This window comes from Rhinatrema bivittatum, chromosome 7, assembly GCF_901001135.1.
Source record: "Rhinatrema bivittatum chromosome 7, aRhiBiv1.1, whole genome shotgun sequence".
In the NCBI taxonomy this organism is placed as follows: domain Eukaryota; kingdom Metazoa; phylum Chordata; class Amphibia; order Gymnophiona; family Rhinatrematidae; genus Rhinatrema; species Rhinatrema bivittatum.
Window position 1 is genome coordinate 266,254,432 of NC_042621.1, and position 25,268 is coordinate 266,279,699.

Here is a 25,268-nt window from a genome sequence, read left to right on the forward strand (position 1 = left end):
TTACTGAAATTAGTGGCAGGAAAAATATAAAATCCAGAGAACATTACTTCAGTTGTTAGTGCACCACACCATACACAAAAATCTAAAAATACAAAAAATAGGTCTCAGCCTCTTTCATATTCTCCTTCTTACAAAGGGGAATGTACCCTTCCACCCTGGGCCCTCCAGTTACCTTGTGGGTATTACAGATCATCTCAGCTCCTTTCTTTCTCTTTAGTGAGCTTCTGGCTGACTTGTTGGCTTAACCAACACTCTATGGATTTTCCCAGGCAAACTGTTCTTCCTTAGGGTTCCCTCATATACTAATTCAAGATTCTGTAGAATTTCCTTCTCTTGGGTCTCCTCAGGAACACTTCTTCCAAAAAGTCTGGAGACCCAGTACTCTACCCTTCCTGGGCTCTGGAACTTCTTTCCCCTTTCAGGCTCCTAGCCCAAGGGATATCACTTCTTTAGGTTCTGTCTCTGTGAAGGAATAGACCCCCCCTCCCCCCCCCCCCCCCCCAAAAAAATGTATTCTGCAAGAAGAGACACCTGCACACCTTCATCCCTGTTCTACATATAGAAACATAGAAATGATGGCAGAAAAAGACCAATCGGCCCATCCAGTTTGCCCAGCAAACTCCCACACCTATTTTCCCATACGTATCTGTTTCATCAACCACCAATTTCAGGACCTTTGTTGGTAACTGATTCAAGTTTCCTGCCATCCTCTGCCATTGTTGCAGAGAGTAATGTTGAAGTTGCATCAAATGTGAGCATAAGGCTTAATGGTTAAGAATAGTAACCGCCGCATCAAGCAAGTTACCCTGATGCTTGTTTACCCAGTCTGCACAGATCATTGCCTTGTTGGATGTTGTCTGAATGTAAATCCTGTTTTCCACATTTCCCCCCTGCCGTTGAAACAGAGAGCAACGTTGTATATCAGGGGTGGGCAGTTCCGGTCCTCGAGGGCCACAAACCAGTCTGCTTTTCAGGATATCCCTAATGAATATGCATGAGAGAGATTTGCATGCACTCTGCCTCCGTTGTATGCAAATCTATTTCATGCATATTCATTAGGATATCCTAAAACCTCGACAGGTTTGTGGCCCTCGAGGACTGGAATTGCCCACCCCTGCTGTATATGCATTCAAAGTGATGTATCAGGCTTAATTGGTTTATGGTAATAAAGCAAGCTACCCCCACGCTTATTTGTTTATCCAGATTGTGAAGTTAGTCCTTGTTGGATGTTGTCTGAATGCAAATCCTCTTTTCCACATTTCCCCTTACCGTTGAAGTAGAGAACAATGTTGGAGTTGCATTAACCTTGCGAAGGCTTATTGAGTAAGGGTAGTAATCACCAGGTAGTAGCCTCCACTCCAATAATCCACCCCCATGGCTCTTCTCTTCATTCCCATCCTCTAGGCTTTATGGATCCAGTGTTTATCCCATGCCCCTTTGAAGTCCTTCACAGTTTTAGTTTTCATCACTTCCTCCGGAAGGGCATTCCAGGCATCCACCACCCTTTCCGTGAAGAAGAAATAATTTCTGACATTGGTTCTTCCTCCCTGGAGCTTCAAGTCATGACCCCTAGTTCTATTGATTTTTTTCCAACGTAAAAGGTTTGTTGTTGACCATGGATCATTAAAACCTTTCAAGTATCTGAAAGTCTGTATCATATCACCTCTGCTCCTTCTCTCCTCCAGGGTATACATATTTAGGTTCTTCAATCTCTCCTCATAAGTAATTTTATGAAGACCATCCACCTTTTTGGTCGCCCTTCTCTGGACTGCCTCCATCCTGTCCTTGTCCCTTTGGAGATACGGTCTCCAGAACTGAACACAGTACTCCAGGTGAGGCCTCACCAAGGGCCCTGTACAAGGGGATCATCACTTCCTTTCTCTTACTAGATATTCCTCTCTCTATGCAGCCCAGCATTCTTCTGGCTTTAGCTATCGCCTTGTCACATTGTTTCGCCGACTTTAGATCATTAGACACTTATCACCCCAAGGTCTCTCTCCTGCTTCATGCACATCAGCCCTTCACCTCCCCCCAATAAAATACAGTTCTGTTTTGGATTTCCACACCCCATATGCATGATTGCACTTCTTGGCATTGAATCTGAGCTGCCATATCTTCAACCATTCTTCCAGCTTCCTTAAATCCCATCTCATTCTCTCCACTCCTTCCGTCGTGTCCACTCTATTGCAGATCTTAGTATCATCCATTAAAAGACAAACCTTACCTTCTATCCCATCCGCAATGTCGCTCACAAAGATATTGAACAGGACCGGTTCCAACACCGATCCTTGCGGCACTCCACTTAACACCGCTCTGTCTTCAAAGTAAGTTCCATTTACCATCACACATTGTCTTCTGTCCGTCAGCCAGTTTGCAATCTAGGCCACAACCTTGGCACTCACTCCTAAGCGTCTCATTTTATTCACAAGCTTCCTGTGCGGGACCGTATCAAAAGCTTTGCTGAAATCCAAGTAGATGACATCGAGCGCTCTTCCTCAATCCAATTCCCTAGTCACCCAATCAAAAAAGTCATTCAGATTTGTCTGACAGGATTCCCCTGGTGAATCCATGCTTCCTCTAGTCCAGCAATTCTTCTGACTGTAGATAGTTCACTATTCTTTTTTTCAGCAGCGACTCCATTACTTTTCCTACCACCGAGGTGAGGCTAACTGGCCTGTCGTTTCCAGCCTCCTCTCTGCTCCCACTCTTGTGAAGTGGGACCACCACTGGCTCTGACCTTCCAAGTCCTCTTACATCACATGGGTATAGGGGTTTTCTCCTAGGACAGGCAGAATGGTAGTCCTCACATATGGGTGACGTCACTGGATGGAGCCCTATCACGGAAAACATTTCTGTCAAAGTTTCTAGAAAGTTTGACTGGCACACTGAGCATGCCCAACATGCCATGATCCCTGTGTCCACAGAGGTCTCCCTTCAGTCTCTTTTTTTCCTTTCTGCAGCTTGCCTCATGTTTAGGAGCACGGAAACACTTGAAGTTTTACTTCACAAATAATTTCCCCACACAGGTCTCCCTTCGCGTACATTTCATCGATGCTCGGTGAGTACTATGCCCTGTTCTCTGGTCAGTTCCTGTCACCTCACTATCGGTTACCCCGGGTTACCAACTGAATTGCAGCCCTCTTTTCTCCCTATGTTTATCACCCTCGGTCTGCCCCACGATGCCCGCGAGTGTCCTAGCTGCGATATTCCACCGGGTTCATCGGGGCTAGAGGGATTACGATGTCCACGGTTCCCGTTGCGGTCACAGCTGATGCTGTCGTCGATGCCGGCGATACTATCGAAGCCGCCATCGATACCTCATCATGCCCTCGACTAAAGAAAACGCTCCATACTTCAGGTTCTCAACTAGAGCCCCATGTAATCCTTGGGTGAGAAACAATGCCAGGAGCAGTAGAGGCACAGTGACCATCCATCACCAATACCATCCATGACATCGGTGTCATCTTCCTCTGTGCTGGAGAATGACCAGGCCGAGCACCAAGGGAAACATTTACTGCCACAGTAACTGTCCATCACTGACGCCATTCTGGACATCTGTGGCAGCTTCCTCAGTGCTGGAGAATGACCAGGCCAAGCACTGAGGGAAACATAGTCACTGCCACGGTTACCGACAGTCACCGGTGCCATTCTGGAACTTGGTGGCAGTTTCCTCAGTGCTGGAGAATGACCGGGCCGAGCACCGAGGGCAACATCATCACCAGCACCGACGTGGTTCCATGTTTGGTGCCGGCACTGATACCGCACCAGCATCAATGTCCATTGAGCCAGTTGCGAAGCTGGCCCAGGTACAAGAGTCTCCATGCTCCTCTGCACCCAAGACGTTCCCCACCGACACCGGTGCTGGGTACTGAGCCACCACAGATTCATGTGGAAGTACCAGTAATGCCTAGCCTGTTTTCCCCTGTAGCTGTGCTACCTATAACAGCTTCCAGGGAGGAGCTAGATGTCCTCGTCCATCAGGCTGTCCTCTATGCCTTCTGGAATCTACTAACACCAGAGCCATCGATATTCGCACCGCCTCATTGTGGCCCTACCAACGACAGCCTAAGCCATCGACGCCGATTCGTCCTTATGAGCCTCCACGGACCCCTACACCAATCCCGGGATCTTCAAAGGGCGATGGGCATTCTAATCCTGCTTCGGCACTGATCCCATCGAGACCTAAGCAAAGGATGCGTCTGAAACCATCCCTTTCGACCTGGTCACTAAAAAGGACCAGAAGTTTTTGGGAGGGTCTAGGTCGTAACATCTTCCAAGAACCATATTGGTGTCACATATTGCTATTTACCAGCTATGTTTGACACAACACCAAGGGAACCTCTCTGCCATCCACATGAAATTCAAGCAGCATGTGATGGAAGCCAAATTTAGGATTTTAGGTAGGAAGCTGAAATCCAGAACCTCCAGGGTGGCATTCTCTGAAATGCTTCCTGTTCCACGTGCAGGTCCCCAGAGGCAGGCAGAGCTCCAGAGTTTCAATGCATGGATGAGACGATGGTGCAGGGAAGAGGGATTCAGTTTTGTAAGGAACTGGGGAAACTTTTGGGGAAAGGGGAGACTTTTCCGAAAGGATGTGCTCCACCTTAAACAGAGTGGAACCAAGCTGCTGGCACTAACTTTCAAAAAGGAGATAGAGCAGCTTTTAAACTAGAACAAGGGGGAAAGCCGACAGTCACTCAGCAGTTCATGGTTTGGAGAAATGTATCCTTGATGGATACTAATGAAACAGGAGAGTTAGGGCATCCCAACAGAGAGGTTCCATTAAATGCAAACATAGTTCATATACCTATATGTAAAAAATCACCGAAGCTAATGATTTCCGAATTATCCCAAACAACTGAAAAGCAGGTTGTTAAAACAAGCAAAAAACACACTTTGAAATGTCTATAAGCCAATGCCAGATGTCTAAGTAGTAAGATGGGAGAGTTAGAGTGTATAGCAGCAAATGATGAGATTGACATAATTGGCATCACAGAGACTTGGTGGAAGGAGGATAACCAATGGGACAGTGCTATATCAGGGTACAAATTATATCGCAATGATAGGGAGGATCAACTTGGTGGGGGTGTGGCACTTTATGTCCGGGAGGGTATAGAGTCCAACAGGATAAAGATCATACAAGAGATTAAATGCTCAGTAGAATCTATATGGGTAGAAATCCCATGTGTGTTAGGTAAGAGTATAGTGATAGGAGTATACTACCGTCCACCTGGACAAAATGGTCAGACAGATGATGAAATGCTAAGAGAAATCAGGGAAGCAAACCAATTTGGCAGTGCAATAATAATGGGAGATTTCAATTACCCCAATATTGACTGGGTAAATGTAACATCAGGACTTTCTATAAAGTTCCTGGATGTAATAAATGATTGCTTCATAGAGCAATTGGTTCAGGAACCAACAAGAGAGGGAGCTATTTTAGATTTAATTCTTAGTGGAATGCAAGATTTGGTGAGAGAAGTAACGGTGGTGGGGCCACTTGGCAACAGTGATCATAACATGATCAAATTTAAACTAATAACTGGAAGGGGGACAATAAGTAAATCTGCAGCTCTAACACTAAATTTTAAAAAGGGAAACTTCGATAAAATGAGAAAAATAGTTAGAAAAAAACTGAAAGGTGCAGCTCCAAAGGTTAAAAGTGTTCAACAGGCATGGACATTGTTTAAAAATACAATCCTAGAGGCGCAGTCCATATGTATTCCACGCATTAAGAAAGGTGGAAGGAAGGAAAAACGATTACCGTCATGGTTAAAAGGTGAGGTGAAAGAGGCTATTTTAGCCAAAAAAAATCCTTCAAAAACTGGAAGAAGGATCCATCTGAAGAAAATAGGATAAAACATAAGCATTGTCAAGCTAAGTGTAAAACATTGATAAGACAGGCGAAGAGAGAATTTGAAATGAAATTGGCCATAGAGGCAAAATCTCATAACAAAAACTTTTTAGAATATATCCAAAGCAAGAAACCTGTGAGGGAGTCCAGATCACACCAGCTCCGCCAGTCGGGCAGGCTCCTGGATTTTTCAACCTTGCCAGAGAACAGAACTGTCCATCCCACTGAGGACCAGGGCTCGGGATACTGTTCCCCAGACACAATAAGGCAGAGGATTTTAATCCCACTATTTCCTACTTTCAAAGAAAACAGGCGACCTCTGCCCATCCTGGACCTCAGAAATCTAACAAATTTCTTCAGAAAGAAAAGTTCAGAATGGTGTCTCTCGGCACCATGCTTCGCTTACTACAACAAGGGGGTTGCCTCTATTCTCTGGACTTTCTGTACGCTTCATAGTGAGTCAAAACATTTTCAATACCAAGTTCTGCCATTCGAACTAGCTTCGACAACTTCTGTTTTTCACCAAATGCCTAGCAGTGACTGCCACTCATCTACAAAGAACAACCGCATTCATACGTTTCCTTACCTGGACGATTGCCTATAAGGAGGCAATCCAAACAAGGAGCTCTAAATTCTCTAAGACTCACTATAAATCTACTAAATTTGGCTGGGATTTCTGATTTAACTACCATAAATCCCATAGGGCGCAGATTTAGGCACTACAGTCGCAACGGCCTTCCTGCCCAACAACTACGCAGACGTCCTATCAAATTGTCCACATCTCTGCGCGCATGCAACATAGCCTCAGCCTATCAATTCTTCCATTGCTGAGCCACATGGTTTCCACAATCCACGTCACTCCTAGGCCAGACTAGCCATGAGAAAAACTCAGTGGATTTTAAAATTTCAGTGCTGTAAGCCGTTCAACCGCTTTCGTCCCTGATCCATATCACTGATCCAGTAACCAAATCCTCAGATGATCTTGGCCACGGTCGCATCCAGTTTGGGTTGGAGAGCTCGTATCAACACCCTCCAAACCCATAATGTGTCGACTCTGCTCCATGAAAAGTCTCAGATCAACTTCCTGGAGCTTCAAGCCATGCATTATGCCCTTTATGCCTTCAAACACTGCCTCTTACACAAAACTTTGTGGATACAGACAGACAATATAGTGGCAATGTGGTATTCGAACAAACAGAGATGCACAGTCTCTTATCTGCAGTGCCAGGAAGCCGCGCAGTTCTGAGCCTGGGCTCTTGCACACTCCATGCATCTCCGGGCCACTTATCTTAACAGCCATACCGAACGTACTAGCAGACCATTTCAATCGATGTCTCCATCCTCACGAGTGGTCTCTGAATGCATGTGTAGCAAGCAAAATCTTCTAGCGCTGAGCTCAACCAACCATCGACCTCTTTGCGCTGAATTGAACCACAAAGTGGACAGATTCTGCTCCCTACAGGCATCAAAATGGATTAGCCATGGACGCCTTTGCTCGCCCCTGCAACAAAGGCCACCTATATGTGTCTCTTCCGATACCTCTCATAGCCAAAACTTTCGTGAAGCTACAGCAGGACAGGTCTTTTCATAACCCCGTACTGACCTCGACAAGTATACTTCCCTATACTTCTCAACCTATCACTCCAGGAACTAATTCGCCTGCCCACAGGTCAATCTCATAACACAGACACTGATATTCTCAGGTATTTGTAGCTTCACGAAAACCTTCCACACTTAAATCTTACCATTCGAAATGGGCAAGATTTACCAAATGGTGTGCACAAAAATGTATTGGCCCCTTTTTCCTGCCCCACTCCATCTCTATTAGGCTATCTAAGATACCTTTCGGGTTCTGGTCCCCAGACATCCTCCGCACGGGTACACCTCAGTTCCATCTCAGCGTACCCTCAGGGAGTAGGGGATACCCTCTTAATGGCTCAACCCCTTATGAGTCGGCTTATCATGGGTTTTCTACAAATTAAGCCTCCTCTACGATCACCGGTTACGGAATGGGGCCTAAATGTAGTGCTTGCAAGGCTCATACGTTCCCCGTTCGTCTTTGCATTCCTATAACATTAAAATTGTAACATGGAAAATTCTTTTCCTCATAGCCATCACCTCTGCTAAAAGGGTCAGTGAGTTACAAGCCTTTGTTGCATACTCACCTGACACTAGGTTCCTCCATGACCGACTGGTCCTCCTTACTCACCCTAAATTTCTTCTTAAGGTGGACACAGCCTCTCACCTTATACAGTCTATAGTCTGCCTACTCTTTCCCAAGGCCTCACTCTCACCAGGGTGAGATGGTGTTGATTACCTTGGACTGTAAGCATGCACTTGCATTCTGTCTAGACTGCACTGCACTCCATAGGAAATCCACCAACTCTTTGATTCTTGACAAAGACAAGCTTCGAGTTCCAGTGGGCAAACAAACTCTCTCCAACTAGCTAGCAGACAGTATCAAATTCTGCTATGAGAAAGCAGGCCTTCCTCTCCAGGGAATACGACACCAAGATCTAATCTCCCTCTCCATGGACTTGTTTCGCTCCAATAGTTTGTAATGTTCTTGTTCCCAGTTATGTTATCCAAGTTGTTCTCTCCCTTGTTCTATGTAAGACACTTGTCATTGTTTAATATCTGTTGCAATGTAAACCGGAGTGATAAGTAACTCTGTTACCTGAACTTTGATATAGAAAAAGTTATAAATAAATTAATTAAATAAATACATTTTGTAAGGGCGATGGCAATATCGGTAGCACACTATCGTTCAGTACCAATTGCCAACATCTACTAGGCTGCGACATGGAGCTCTCTTCACACATTCACAGCCCTCTACTGCTTAGATAAGGAAGTCCGTCAAGGCTCTGCCTTTGGCCAATCTGTCTTGCAAAACTTTGTTCTAGTATAATCCCCAACTCCTTCCACAACCACCTGCTGTGATTTCAGGCTGCCTCATCATTGCCAATAGCACCCCAATTATTGTGCCTGCTGCACGAGTTGTCTGCTATTGGCCTGTTGTAATATGAGTCAGCCTGTAGCTTGCTAATCACCCATATGTGAGGACTACCATCCTGCTTGTCCTGGGAGAAAGCAGAGTTGCTTACCTGTAACAGTGTTCTCCCAGGACAGCAGGATGTAGTCCTCACAAACCCAACCGCCACCCTGCGGAGTTGGGTCCACTTACGTTTATTATTTTATTTTTTGCGTGCACTTTTTGCTACAAACGAGACTGAAGAGAGACCCCTGTGGACACAGGGATCATGGCATGCTAGGCATGCTCAGTGTGCCAGTCAAAGTTTCCCGTGATAGGGCTCCGTCCAGTGTTGTCACCCATATGTGGGGTCTACATCCTGCTGTCCTGGGAGAACACCTGTTACAGGTAAGCAACTCTGCTTTATTAGAGCTCAAACCCTTCCCAATGGGGAATGGTACACTACACTAACACACCTCAGTAAACTGACTTTATACATTGGGCAGGGTCTGGATGGAGACCTTTGACTCATACTGCTGTTAAGTGGATATGTTGAGACCAGTAATGCCATACCACTAATAGATAACCACTACCAGAAAGAGGCAAAATTGGGCACTTCCAATCTTTTCAAGCCCAAGGCATTCCTACATTAATCAAAGTGTATGGCACGCCACCCTCTGCGGAGCAGGCAATGCACAGATGGCGCGGACTCATATGGACGAAAAAAGACTAGGGAAGCACTGAAGTCTCACCAGTTTCTCTTCCAAATTTTAAAACAAAGAGAGAGAGAGGCCATTGACACACGTGAACCTGTCACAATGGGCCAGTTCCTTCTATATACAAGTTCAGAAGAGAAAAGTTGGAGTGGCATGGGCAGCAGGCTCAGTTGTCACATGTGACTGCCAGAGTTTATCTATTGCTGCTGCTTCCAATGTTTAGTCACATGCTTAGTGCACATACTCCTGTCTTGCTCAGCTAGGAATAAGACAGAGGCTGAAAGGACTCAGAGGAGGCTCAGAAGGAAGAAGAGGAGGAGGAGGTACTATGTACAGTATAAAACAGGATCCAGCTATCCGTGCCCTGAATACTGCTCATGAATTCTCTCACTCTGAGGCTCATGCTGTAGCTAGGAATGCATAAATACACATGTTCTTAGAAAAGAGCTCCTGCCTGAGTAAAAGCCACCACTGATGTCTCTTGTTGCTGAGAGCTGCTGAAAGTATACCCCTGGTGCTGGTCTGGATCTGAGCATCAGAATGTGATGACTTTTCCGTGACACACCTAATCAGGTCTGATGGCACACACCATTTGGGAAATGCTGGCCTAAAAATCTGAAGAGGTTTACCTTTTCAATATTCACAGTTAAAAACTGGAGAAAAAATTTAAACTGCTCTAAACTGATTTAATTTGGTGATAATAAGTTTGGTGATTTTGTTAGCTTATAAGTTGGTTTCAATAGCAAAGGTGCAGAGTATGCATACAGTATGTTCCTGACAGTCTGATGCATCACATGTGAGTCCATTAATATCATGACTTTTATACTGTCCTCCTCCAAATGCATATATTGTCTCCATTGCTGGACAGCATCTGCTATGTAGATGATTCTTATTTTCCTAGTATTCTATTGTAGTTTATACCATAAATTCAACCTGTAGTTCTAAAATTCTTTATATTCAAGTACATTAATATTTGAAATATACAATTGCTACCAATTACAAGTGAGGCAAATTATGCACTGCTGATGTATAACTATGAACATGAATGATGTTAATGCTTGTGTATGGTACCATTTCCATTATTTTATTCATCAAAATGAATCTCAAATATATTTTGGTTTTTTTTTAGTTTGGTACTTATTGAATTAAATTTTATTGTATATGGTGATCCATTTTCAGCCAATGTGTGGCTTGGCAAGTTAGCCAGATATACCTGCTACTCCCTTTGTCTTCATGTATTAAACTCAATATCTAAGCTTTGATCTCCAGGACGGTCCACTACTTTGTATATAATTACTCCCATTAAGTTATTATTATTTATTTTTTCCAAGTTCTATTTACCCTGTTCATTGTAAGACATTATTCTTTATACTGTCAATCTATTGTTGTAATGTAAACCGAAGTGATTAGTAACTTTGTTACCAGAACTTCGGTATATAAAACTGTTAAATAAATAAATAAATGTAGTGTTATAATAGCCCTTGGATACATGCACCCATCTCTAATCTTGAGTTTATTTTCTAGATAGTAAATTTGTTCAACATGTTCATCACATATGGAGATACCTTCCTTCCGACTCCAAGCAGCTATGATGAGCTATACTATGAGATTATCCGTATGCATCAGATTTTTGATAACCTCTACTCCATGGGTGAGTAATACATACAGTTAAGGCCAAGTAGAGAAAGCAAATCTGAATTGTGTGCATACATCCTGAAAGCAAGTTTGGGATTGCAGGATCCTTGCTGCTACAGGACACTTCCAGTTGCCCTCCCACCTTACATCATGATCCTAAGCCAGGAAAAAGATAATGTGTTCTCCTCAGAAATAGACTTTTATTTATCAGACTTGGCAGGATTTAGCATTTAGAAAATAACAATTCCTGTCTCTAACATCCTGGCCACTAAGCATCAGTTTTCCTTAAAGAAAGTTCTGTACCATGGGTGGTTTCAGACCTGCCATAAACCTTAGCCTGCTTAACATATTAATACTTATGACTAACTTATTTACCCCTGGTTCCAACTTCAGGTGATTGTTCACCTCTGAAGCAGATGCTAGCTGGAGGTCTGGAGAACATGTGCAGGGAAGGAGACTGGCTTCCTGGGTTTGGTACTGCAGAGTTGGCAGGAAGTCCGGGAAAGAGACTGGCTTCTGGCACTGATACTTGCCAGGCTGTCTTTCTCTGGTACTTGGATTAAACCCACTGTCTTTTTCTTGCACTGCGGCTAAAGAAGCTTCTGCTTCTGCTTCGCATTAGATGTGAAGCAGAAGCTTCTTTAGCTGCAGTACAAGACCAATGTGATGTCTGAGTTGAAGGTCCAATAAACACATCACATTGACAAGATTATGAATTACGAATAAAATAAAAAGAATCATTGTTACAGCGGATTACACTTGGATTAACAAGAATACAGTTGCTTCAAACTGAGTCCAAATATACTTGAGCCCCTGAGGCAGCCGTTCAACGGCGAAACTTGGCCAGAGTGGGCTTTAAGAATATATACGTCTCCACTTCAATAAAGTTTTGAAAAAGACAGTGGCGTCTAATCCTTGTTTTTCTTCCTGACAGCTTTCTTAGACCGCCTACCTTCGTGCTTTTTGGAACCTTGCTCTGGTACTTGCCAGGCTGTCTGGGGCTTGCTTTCACCCCTCACTGTCTCAGGCTCTGTGTCACTCCCTGAACCTGAGCAGTGTGTCTCCTCTCTCTAGTCTCCTGCCCCGGTCTCCTGGCCACACCTAGTCTTCTCCTTCCTCGATAGAGGGGGTGCTGGTCTGCTTCGGGCTCCCCTTTCGCTCTTCTGGTTCTTTTTCTTTCAGAGGTCCCTTCTCTGGTTTCAGGGTCGCTCTCAGGGCTTCTTTTCTGGTTTTGCTTCCTTTCTCTTATTTTACCCCTGTCTTATACTTTCTAGCACTTAAATATGCATAAGTTCATGCATAATCAAGTGTTGGGTGGAGGGTCTTTGCCACATTGCAGGTATTTTCCCCCCTCCCTATTTCTTCGGGGGAGTGGGGGTTCTGCCACTTCTGTATGCCAAGCTATTATTCCAGAGTGCTTTTCTGTGTGTCAGACTGCCCCCCCTTCTTCAAAGGGTGAGGGTCTTTCTGATCTTTGGACTTGTTTTCCCGGTACATGTATCTTGCTTATGAGTTTAAGTTGTTGCTTTGTCTCTCTGCCTTAGTTATTTACTCAGGCACTTACAAACAGGCAGATCTGTTCAGAGTAAAGTTCTCATCAGGGCAAGGTCTTTCGTTTTTCCACTGAGACAATGTTTTAGCCTGTCAGTATTTGGTCTGCATATTTCTTGGGTATTATGATTCAGCCCGGACGTATTATGATTCAGCCCGGACGTACCTGGACGAGGGGGAGACCTTGAAGCAGTGCAGGGCCTGCGCAATCGGCGCCGGAGACCCGCCTGAGTAAGGCCTATTTAATTCGCACTTACCCACGACCGCCTCCGTCGCCGACCACGAGGCAGCCCCTTCCTCCCTCCGCAGACGCCATCCAGCCTGTCCTCCGCTTCCCTGCTACGTCAGCCAGCACACGCAGACCAGCCAATCAGGGGACAGCCCTGATCGGCCTTTAAATCTGCGTGGCTCCCGGACAGAGCCCTTTCAGCCTGGATGTACCTGGACGAGGGGGAGACCTTGAAGCAGTGTAGGGCCTGCGCGATCGGCGCCGGAGACCTGCCGGGGTAAGGCCTATTTAATTCGCACTTACCCACGACCGCCTCCGTCGCCGACCACGAGGCAGCCCCTTCCTCCCTCCGCAGACGCCATCCAGCCTGTCCTCCGCTTCCCTGCGATATCAGCCAGCACACACAGACCAGCCAATCAGGGGACAGCCCTGATCGGCCTTTAAATCCGAGCGGCTCCTGGGCGTCGCGCGCCCAGCGTCGCGTGCCGAAGGAGCGCAACAAAGGGGCCCGCCCCTTTGTGCGCTCCTTAGTGCAGCCCCTGCCGGGCATCCCCTCCGGGAAACTATCTAGTCGGACCTTACGACGTATAGACTTGTTGGTGACGACCAGCGAGGCAAAAGGAAGCCAGGTAAGAGCCCTTTAAACCTCGGGCTCTAACTCCCGGCGTACGCCCTTTCGTACAGCTCCTGAGGTAAGCCTCTGCTAACGCTCAGACTCGGCTTTACCCTGAGAACCCATTTTCAACGTTTGCTGCCCCCTATCTTCTCTCATAGCACCCCTCCACAACTCAACTATTTATCACCCTTGGATCCTCCCTCCCCGTCTAAATACCGTCACACCTTAGTCTGCACCTTACAGGCATGCTCTACTCTGCCATCCCAATCATTCACAGTCATAGGAGAAACTCTGCCACTATACTTGGACAAACACCCCTACATCAGCAACAACAACAAAATAGACTCATCCCCATCATGATTTCACCCCTGAACCAACTATTGGGCCTCACCCTATTCTCCTTAACTCTATTGAATGCCCAATCACTCTCAAAAAACCCCCACCTCGTATATGACTACCTCACTGATGAGCAGCCAGATCTGTGCGCCACCACAGAAACATGGCTCAAACCAGAAGACACTGTCTTCCTGAATCAATTCCCCCTACATTCCTTCGACTTTTTCTCCATCCCCAGACTGAAGAAAAGAGGAGGAGGGCTGCTACTTGCAGCAAAAAAAGAATTAGGATTGTCCCTCCACGTGGTGGCCTCTCAACATACTCTGGAATTCGCAGTCTTCAAATCACCACAGCTACAGATTGGTCTCACCTACGCCCCCCCCAAGAACGCCTTGATTCTGACCCATCTCCTTTAATTGAATTGATAGTTAAACATATCAACACTGATACGCCAGCTATACTGCTAGGAGATATCAATCTCCATGTGGATGCCAACCCTCGCTCCCCTAACTGTGAATCCTTCCTTAACACCCTCCTCTGCATGGGATTCAATCAACTCATTCAAGAACCTACTCATAAAGCAGGGCATACCCTGGATCTAATTTTTATCAACCAAGGCGTAACCCAATCTTCGCGCATTGCCTGCCAGCCAATCCCCTGGTCTGACCACAAGCTAATCTCCACCACCTTACTATACCAACAGCCAAACCACACAGCAACTCAGAAAGCCACAGTCAAATTCAGAAAACTCTGCAACCAGGAAACGCTCATTTCCCAGCTCTCACAGGAACTAAACCAACTTGACCTCACCGACGCTAACACGGCCTTAGCTTCTTGGATCAAAATTTCAAACAAAGTGGCTGACAAGACCTGCCCTCTTATTACCAAAGTTATTAACTCCAAAAAAGGCAATAAAAAACCATGGTTCACTCCAGAATTAAAAACCAAGAAGCGTGAACTCAGAAAAATGGAACAGAATTGGCGCAAGAACCCTTCACCTTCAAACCTTTTGGTCTTTAAATCTCTCATGCACCAATACAGAATAATCATTCTGCAAGCAAAAAGAAACTTCTGTTCTCAGAAAATTCACCATTTCATCTTTGACCCTAAAGCTCTCTTCTCCCTGGTATCATCCCTTACCAAACCTCCGACATCAGAAATCCCAGATGACAAAGCATCTTACAAAGCCACTGAACTTACCACTTATTTCAGGAACAAGATAGCTAACTTAGTCGCCTCCCGTACAGATAAGAATGCTCCTACCCAACCACATCTGGTCTCCACCTCTCAGCCCCATTCCCACCCAACTTCTCATTGACTTATCGCCACAGACAGCAACCCTAGAGGATTTTGAATCCACTTCAACCTTAGAAATAGAAATTCTATTAAAGAAACTAAAACCAGCCTCCCACCCACTTGACCCGATTCCTGCTAACCTATTGATAGCTTCTGCCCAAAACTTCGCCAAGCCTTTCGCTCAGATCATCAACGCCTCCCTATCCCAGGGTCACGTCCCAGACTCTCTCAAACTTGCCATCTTGAAACCTCTACTAAAAAAACCCAACCTCTCCACAGACAACCCAGCAAATTTTCGCCCTATTGCAAATCTCCCAATCATCGCCAAGGTCCTCGAAAGAATAATTAACAAACAGCTCTCCGAATTCCTGGATAACATCCTCTCTCCGGCGCAACTTGGTTTCCGCAAAGCCCGAAATACGGAATCTCACCTATTATCACTGTCGGACAACATCCTCATGAACCTTGAAAAAAACCAGCCCTGCCTGCTCATCCTCCTGGACTTAACTGCCGCATTCGATACAGTTAACCACGAATGTCTCATTGACAGATTAACTGAGATCGGTATCAAAAACACAGCCTTAAATTGGTTTAAATCCTTCCTCCAAAACAGGTTTTACAAAGTCAAGATCAACAGCAAAGAATCGGCTCCTTTCAGTTCCACCCTCGGAGTCCCTCAAGGCTCTTCATTATCACCTACATTATTCAACATCTATCTACTCCCGCTTTGCAAACTCCTATCTGAGCTGAAGTTAACACATTATGTGTATGCAGACGACGTCCAAATCCTCTTACCTCTAACCGACACCCTGGACAACACTCTACGCCGTTGGAATTCTTGCCTCTGCTCCATTAATAACCTCCTTTCAAATCTCAACTTGATACTTAACACCGACAAGACAGAGTTCCTTCTAATCACACAGGATGGTAATTTAACTCTAAACAACTCTCTCCTTACAGCGCTCCCAACTACCTCTACCAGGGTCAGAAACCTTGGTGTAGTCATGGACAATCAACTGAGCTACACAGGTTTCATAAATAACACGGTAAAGGAGTGCTACTTCAAACTCCAAGTTTTAAAAAGATTAAGACCCCTCCTTCATTTTCACGACTTCAGGTCAGTCTTACAAGCTATCATTTTCTCAAAAATCGATTATTGCAATGCACTTCTACACAGCCTGCCAGACAACTCTATTAAGCCTCTCCAGTTGCTTCAAAATGCAACTGCAAGGATTCTCACAAAGTCAAACAAAAGGGACCATATAACACCGATCCTAAAGAAGCTTCATTGGCTCCCAGTCAAATTTATGATCCTCTACAAGTTTTTATCAATCACCCAAAAAGCCATTTTTAACATATCTCCGCTGGACCTCTCGACCCCCCTGCAACTTCATACCTCAGCCCGACCTCTGAGATTAGCGCAGAGAGGCACTCTTCAAGCACCTATAATCAAAACTTCTTTAAGTAAAAGAGCTCTTTCCTCCGCGGAACCCAAACAGTGGAATTTGCTCACACCGGACCTTAGGCTGGAACAGTGTCCGATTACTTTCAAGAAGAAACTTAAGACTCTTCTGTTCAGACAAGCTTTCCCATAAGCTACGCGTCCCCGCCACAATCGCCATGGACCATCTCTTCCCCAGCTTTTCCTCCTAAATATATTTTTCCTAAGCAGATTTTTCACTGCCTAGGCTTTTAATTCATGCATTTGTCTTCCTATAAAGCTCCAGTAACCTCCTTCCCTCACCCCCCCCCCCCCCCCCCACCTTTCAACCTCCCTTTCCCAGTTGGCCCACTACCTCAATAATCCTGTTCTTACTAGTTTTGTTACTTTGTTTTTTTCCCCTTGCTTAAGTTATCCAAGTTTATTTCCTCCTTGTTTCATTCTAAGACAATTATTTGTTACTGTCTATTTTATGGTTGATATGTAAACCGTAGTGATAAGTAACTCTGTTATTTGAACTTCGGTATAGAAAAGTTATAAATAAATAAATAAATATTTGTGCTTTCAGTGGTAAAACATGGGATATCTCCCTACAATCCTATGTGGGTGTGAATGCACTAAGGACACATGGTGAAATGAACTGATCTGTACAATGAAAGTTATTATATATAAAGCAGACTTAGTATGCATGGTGTTTAGAATAATGCTGAGAACGTTACTTATTTTCTCACAGGACAAGCAGGATGGTAGTTCTCACATATGGGTGACATCACAGGATGGAGCCCAATCGCGGAACACTTTTGTCAAAGTTTCCAGAACTTTGACTGGCCCCTACTGGGCATGCCCAGCATGGCATTAACCCTGCAGCCAGCAGAGGTCCCCCTTCAGTCTTCTTCTTTCCGCACAGCAGTAGCCTCGAGGTTAAGGAGCTCTGCAAAGATTCCTGACAGGAATTTTCCTCACAGAATTACTAAGTTAAGTTGCCCCACACTGGCCCCTTCTTCAACTTTTTCAAGCCGCGGGACTCCAGTAAGTTTTTTACCGGTTCTACGTCGATTACCGTCAAGTTTGCCCCTCACGGCCTACTGGCCGTCGACCGTACCGTGGCTCAATTTTTGCCATGGCATCGGGGTTCCGTCGGTGCCCGGACTGTAATCGCACCATGTCCATCACAGACCCCCATAAAGTCTGTGTAATGTGTCTTGGATGAGAGCAAGATGTCTTGACCTGCACCAAATGTGCCCTAATGACACCAAAATGTCACAAAGCCAGAATGAAGAAGATGGAACTTCTCTTCCATGCTCAAACCCTGACTCCGTCCATTGCATCGACGTCAGAACCAGCTCTGTCAACTTCACTCCAGCATCGACCACTGGCCGGTGACCGTCCGGCATCAATGATATCTCTCCTTTCGACACCCTCTACTCCCCCCTCAGGACCAAGGGGATCGCAGAGACAAACATCAACATCGAAAGTCTCGGACCATCAAGGGAGCGAAATCATCGACCTCGCCATCGTTCGAGCTGCCATCGAAGAAACCCCGTCCAGAAAAGGCACCGACCTTTTCGGTGACCGGGTCACCAAGGCAACTCTCACCCGACAGGTATCGGGAGCCGCGACTCCGACTTTAACGGTGGTTCCTCCGGCTATGCCTCTGCCTCCTTCTTCTGTTCTGGAGCTAGGGCTCCTTGCTCCAGGTCACCGAGAAGAACTGGACCGGATGGTTCAGGAGGCCATCGACAAGGCGATGTAAAGACTCCAGGTTCCTCCGACACTGGTACCGATTGTGGAACCGACCACTGACCCGATTCCGGCAGTGTTGGCACCGCTGCTCTCCAGGAATAAAGCGCTCATTGCCGCTTTTCCACCGATGGACCCTGGGTCGCCAATGGCTCCGGTGCCCTCCCCGCTTACTCTGTCATCGGGAGGAGAAACACCGTTCCGCATCCCTCCATCGGGAGTTCTACCTCAGCCTTAGATGCCGATATGTCCATCGCCACCGGTCCAACCATCGGTGCCAATACGCCTGTCGGCGCCACCGAGCCATCTATCCATGCCCTCGATGCCTGCGCTGGTGTCTTCAATGCCTTCATCTGTACCTCCAATTATTCCTTTGATTCCTTCGCAGCCTAGACCAGGACCCTCGGGTATCCCACCACTCCGTCCTCCTCTAGTTCCTAGAGGGGCAGGTGCTGATCCCTATGATACCTGGACTGATGATTCCTCCCCAGACACCGATGATTTGCCTTCACCACCTTCACCCACTGAGAGTAGAAAGCATTCTCCTCCAGAGGACCTTTCCTTTATAAATTTTGTGAAGGAAATGTCTGAATTGGTTCCCTTCCAATTTCAGACTGAAGAGGATGATAGCATCAGATGATGGAGTTGCTACAATTCCTGGATGCTCCCAAGGAAATAACCTCCATCCCTATCCACCAAGTTCTTCTGGATCTCCTCAAGAAGAACTGGGAACATCCTGGCTCCATTGCTCCAGTCCACAGAAAAGCTGACACTACCTATTTGGTGCAGTCAGCTCCGGGTTTTCAGAAAACTCAATTGGATCACAAATCTGTAGTGGTAGAATATGCACAGAAAAGAGCAAAGAGATCAAAGCCTCACACTTCTTTTCCCCCTTGCAAGGAACAGAAGTTTCTAGATGCCATTGGTCGCCGTGTCTTCCAAGGATCAATGCTCATCTCCCGAATTGCCGCTTATCAGCTCTATATGACCCAATATAATAGGGTCATTTTTAAGCAGATACAAGATTTCACAGACTCCCTGCCTCAGCAATTTCAAGATCAGCTCCAAACCCTAGTAAACAAGGGTTTTGAAGCAGGCAAGCATGAGATCAGATCATCTTATGATATCTTTGACACTGCTACGAGGGTATCTGCTGCTGCTGTTTCGGCAAGAAGGTGGGCCTGGCTCAAGTCTTCCGACCTTCGCCCTGAGGTACAAGACAGGTTATCCGACCTGCCCTGTGTAGGAGACAATCTGTTTGGCGAACAGATTCAAAGAACGGTGGCGGAACTTAAGGACCATCATGAGACCCTAAGACAGCTCTCTCTGATGCCTTCTGACTACTCTTCAAAACAGCCCTTCCGAAAGGACTCTAAGAAATCATTCTTCCGCCCAAAGAAGTCCTACCCGCCACCAACCAGATCCCGTTCCACGAGACCTTTTCAAAAAGCCCAGTCTCGTCTGACATGGAAACAAAAACTGCAAGCAGCTCCTCAACCAGGTCCTGCTTCAGGTTTTTGACTTCTACCTAGAGAGCAGCAGCCAGCTTCCATTGCCTCACATACCAGTGGGAGGTAGACTGTGCCACTTCAACAACATATGGCACTCAATCACCTCAGACCAATGGGTACTGGTGATAATTGCTCAGGGTTACCATCTGAACTTTCTCTCCGTGCCACCGGACTCACCACCTCTACCGACATGGAAAACATCCGATCACTCCATCCTTCTGGATCAGGAGGTCTCTCTCCTTCTCCAGTCCAAGGCAATAGAACCCTTACCCTACTCTCAGCACGGCCTAGGTTTCTATTCCCGGTACTTTCTAATTCCCAAAACATCGGGAGGCATTCGTCCTATTCTGGACCTACGGGCCCTCAACAAGTACCTCCAGCGAGAGAAATTCAAAATGGTAACCTTAGGCTCGCTTCTTTCTCTTCTACAAAGAGGAGACTGGCTCTGCTCTCTGGACCTCCAGGACGCATACACTCATATTGCAATAACTCCTTCTCATTGCAAATACCTGAGGTTTCTAGTAGACCCCAAGCACTATCAGTACCGAGTGCTTCCATTCGGCCTAGCGTCTGCACCTCGAATCTTCACGAAATGCCTTGTAGTAGTTGCAGCCTTCCTCAGGACTCAAGGTGTTCACGTCTACCCCTATCCAGACGATTGGTTAATCAGGGCTTCCACTCAGCAAGCTGCTCTGTCGTCCCTCAATCTAACCTTACACACTCTAATTTCATTAGGATTTCTCGTCAACTACGACAAATCCTCCTTAGTCCCATCTCAAACCTTGTCGTTCATTGGGGCAGGCTTGGACACCTTGCAGACAAAGGCTTTTCTGCCTCGACAGCGAGCTCTCACCCTCGTATCTCTTGCACACCAGCTGCAGTCTCAGCACTCTGCGACTGCACGCCACTTTCTCATCCTTCTGGGACATATGGCGTCCTCAGTTCAGGTCACACCAATGGCCCGTTTGACCATGAGAGTCATGCAGTGGACTCTAAGGTCTCAATGGACTCAAAGCATTCAGCCCCTGTCGACCATGGTCCACATAACCGACTCACTCCGTCAGTCTCTTGCCTGGTGGAAAAATCAGATCAGTCTCCTCCAAGGCATGCCCTTTCAGGCTCCAGACCCTCAATTAACTCTCACCACCAATGCTTCCAACCTTGGCTAGGGAGCCCATGTGGCCAATCTGCAGACACAAGGATCTTGGTCTCCAGAGGAAGCCAAACACCAAATAAATTTCCTGGAGCTTCGAGCAATCAGATATGCTCTCAGGGCATTTCAGGATCACCTTTCAAATCAAGTTATCCTGATCCAGACGGACAGCCAGGTGGCCATGTGGTACATCAAAAAACAGGGAGGGAAGGGCTCCTACCTTCTGTGTAAGGAAGCTGCACAGATATGGGCGGAAGCTCTCTCCCATTTGATGTACATCAGGGCCACCTACTTGCCGGGAGTGGGCAATGTGTTAGCAGACAAGCTGAGTCGCATCGTTCAACCGCACGAGTAGTCTCTCAAACCCTCAGTAGCGAACGCAATCTTCCAACAATGGGGATATCCTCAGATAGACCTCTTTGCGTCTCCTCAAAACCGCAAAGTAGAGAAATTCTGCTCTCTCTTTCGCAGCAAACACTCTCAGCCCAAAGACTGATTCTCCCTCTCGTGGGCAACCGGTATACTTTATGCATTCCCTCCACTTCCTCTTCTCTCGAAGACTCTCGTGAAGTTACGTCAGGACAAGGGAACCATGATCCTGATAGCACCTCACTGGCCACGCCCGGTGTGGTTTCCAATACTTCAGGATCTCTCCATTCGCAGGCACATTCCCGTAGGAAAGGACCCCCTTCTGATCATTCAAAACGACGGATGCCTCCGCCACCCCAATCTTCAAGCCCTTGTCCCTGACGGCATGGATGTTGAAAGGTTAATCCTTCAGCCACTTAACCTTTCTGAACCAGTTTCCCGTTTCCTGATTGCTTCACGGAAGCCTTCCGTGAGAAAATCTTACTCTTACAAATGGAACAGGTTTGCGTCATGGTGCTCTTCTCAGTCCCTTGACCCCTTTACCTGTCCAATCACAAAGTTTTTGGACTATCTCTGGCACTTATCAGAGTCAGGTCTAAAAACTTCTTCCATCAGAATGCATGTCAGTGCAGTAGCCGCCTTCCATAAAAGTGTCGGGGATGTACCCATATCAGTACAACCCCTTGTAACACGTTTTCTGAAGGGCTTGCTTCACCTCAAGCCTCCACTGCGTCCTCCGGCCCTTTCTTGGGACCTCAATCTGGTTTTGGGTCGGCTCATGAAATCACCATTCGAGCCTCTTCAATCCTATGATCTTCGCTATCTCACATGGAAAGTGATTTTCCTACTGGCAATCACTTCAGCTTGCAGAATTAGTGAATTACAGGCTCTAGTTACCTATCCGCCTTGCACTAAACGTCTGCATGACCGGGCAGTACTCCACACTCACCCTAAATTTTTGCTTAAGGTAGTTTCGGACTTTCATCTCAATCAATCCATTATACTACCTACCTTTTTTCCCAGGCCCCATTCCAATCCAGGAGAACAGGCTCTGCATACCCTTGTCTGTAAATGGGCTCTAGCATTCTACCTAGACCGTACAGCTGCCCACAGGGAAAGCACTCAACTGTTTGTCTCTTTCCATCCTAACAAGTTAGGGCAGCCTGTGGGTAAGCAGACTCTCTCCTCCTGGTTGGCGGACTGCATATCCTTTTGCTATCAGCAAGCGGGCATTCCATTTCAAGACCGTGTTAAAGCATAGTCTGTGAGGGCCATGGCGACTTCAGTAGCACATCTACGAACGGTGCCGCTTCCTGACATTTGCAGGGCTGCCACCTGGAGTTCTCTCCACACCTTTGTAGCCCTCTACTGCTTGGACAAGTCTGGAAGACAAGATTCCATCTTCGGCCAGTCTGTCCTTCGTAACCTATTTACAACGTGACGTACCAACACCCTTCTGCCTGCCCGTTAGGGTTCAGGATGCCCTCGGCCAAATTTTTATCCCAGTCCTAGTGCCTTGCACACCTGGGTACATTTGGTGCATTTCTCAGACATCCTCAGCTCGGTACTCACCCATATGTGAGGATTACCATCCTGCTTGTCCTGTGAGAAAGCAAATGTTGCTTATCTGTAACAGGTGTTCTCACAGGACAGCAGGATGTTAGTCCTCACGAAACCCGCCCACCGCCCCACGATGTTGGGTTCATAACGTTTCCTTATTTTATTTTTCAGCACTACCTGTAGTTTTTAAACAAGACTGAAGGGGGACCCCTGCTGGCTGCAGGGTTAGTGCCATGCTGGGCATGCCCAGTAGGGGCCAGTCAAAGTTCTGGAAACTTTGACAAAAGTGTTCCGTGATTGGGCTCCATCCTGTGATGTCACCCATATGTGAGGACTAACATCCTGCTGACCTGTGAGAACACCTGTTACAGGTAAGCAACATTTGCTTTATAAATGCATGTGAAATTTTATTGCTATCCTATTTTTTATATATGTAGTTTGTATTACAGGTATTATAACATCTTTAGATCAGGGTTTCCCAAATTCAGCCCTCAGGATCCTCAACTAGGTCTGTTTTTTAAATTACCAAAAATGTGCAAATGAATTTCTTCTAAGCTAAATATATTCAAAGAATCAAGAATATTTATGTGAATATCCTAAAAACCAGGTTTGTGAAACACTACTGTAGATCAGTTCTATGTGTGAAGAAGTTAATTTGAGAGAAAGTCCTTGCAGACATGATTTGACTTAGAAGAAAATTTTGCTTCCAGTTTATTACATAATATTTCAAAGTAGTGAAGAGATAGCAGAAGCACAAACTAGCAATACCTCAGATCATGGGAAAAGCCAGGTGGCTACCAGCAGGCAGCAACTTGAGAATAAGGATGAAAAGAAAAAGAGACAGTAACTGAGTTGGTGTTGCAGACTACAAGTTAGGGGGCTGGCTGAGCTGTCTGACAGGTAGACTGTATCAGGTATGTCTGGCAGACTGTATAGAACTAGTACTAATTTACAAATTAGTGCATCAGCTGGATGTGCCTGGCAAGCCTGCTACAGCCAGGTCTGTCTGACAGGCTGAATAAAACTAGTGGTAATCAACAGGGATAGACTGTGTAGAATCAACAATGACGAAAAAGAATGGGTTCCTGACTGCTATATATACAAGTGTAATATGACTTCTAATGTTGTGGTTATTATCAACAATTATTCAATCTGCAATTTTGTAAATAAAGTTACTACTCTCCATAGACCAGCCAGGTCGCTGCAGGAAGGTTTCTGGGATGCTGTCCGGAAAGACCATGGAGATCCAGGGGGCTGGATGTCAAGGGGCAGCCATGCTGGTATTGGTGGCTGTTGGACATAGAAAGGGAGGGGTAGGTGAAGTAAATAGAGGATCTTGTATGCTCATCTACCCAACATGGTAGTGTACAAAGTGGTAAAATAAAATCTGTCTTAGATAAGGAGTGATAGCTTCAAAATGGCCATGCTGGAAGCTGAGATACATCCTAAGCAGTGTGGGCAGATTGGATGGGCAGGTTGTTCATTTTCTGATGTCTTCTACTATATTGTTACATATTGTTAAACTAGATGTAGCAGGTGTATTTTGTATCAGTTGAAGTTCTTTTCAAAATCCTTATGGCAGCTGAGTTCCCTTATATCTAGGGCTCTTCATTTTAATTTTACTTTTCTTGTGAATATCAATGTTAAAACAAAAATCAATGGAAAAATGACTTTGTTATAAAACATAGGAGAAAAATCAGTGGAAAAGTTATTTTTCACCAGATATTTTTTTGTTATAACATTGAAATTCCCAGGAAAAAAAAAAAACTGAAAATGAAAGTCCCTTCTTATCCTAGGAGTGATTTTTGTTGGACAGTTATACATACTGTATCTAATTTCCTTGACCCATTGCTATAACAATATTTGTATCTTCAAACTTAGTATGGGCTAATGTGTGATATTATATGTTACACTTCTAAATATGGATACTTGTTGAAATTCAAGTAATATCTTCAGTAAAATTAGTACATGGGATGGTTGGCATTCAAAGGCATTTAGACAGATAACCTGTGAGTTATCTAGCTAAAAGGCTAATTTATGAATATTTTGAGCACTTAATCTGGCAAAATTTTAATTGGATTACTTAGGATTTGGCTAAATTTTAGATGGATTACTCAGGATACAGCTAATAGTTAGCAGGATAACATAGCATTCTGGGAATGCCCTAAGGTGGAGTTAAGTTAGCTTACTAAGTTATCCAGGGAATTCCAATATTCAGAGTTAGCAAGATAACTTATCCGGCTAACTTTATTCATGCCATCCTAAAGTTAGCCGGTCCTAAAGTTAGCAG

General features: G+C 45.6%; 1 protein-coding gene across 5 annotated transcripts in view; it reads left to right on the forward strand.

The window, feature by feature from the left end:
* Positions 1–25,268, forward strand: part of ARMH3 (armadillo like helical domain containing 3) — a 791,613-nt gene that overhangs the window by 539,044 nt on the left and 227,301 nt on the right. For all 5 annotated transcript variants that reach the window (XM_029610203.1, XM_029610204.1, XM_029610205.1 and 2 more), the window contains exon 22: positions 11,066–11,192. In XM_029610203.1, coding sequence (XP_029466063.1) covers positions 11,066–11,192 — 127 coding nt within the window. The remainder of the gene's footprint in view (positions 1–11,065; positions 11,193–25,268) is intronic.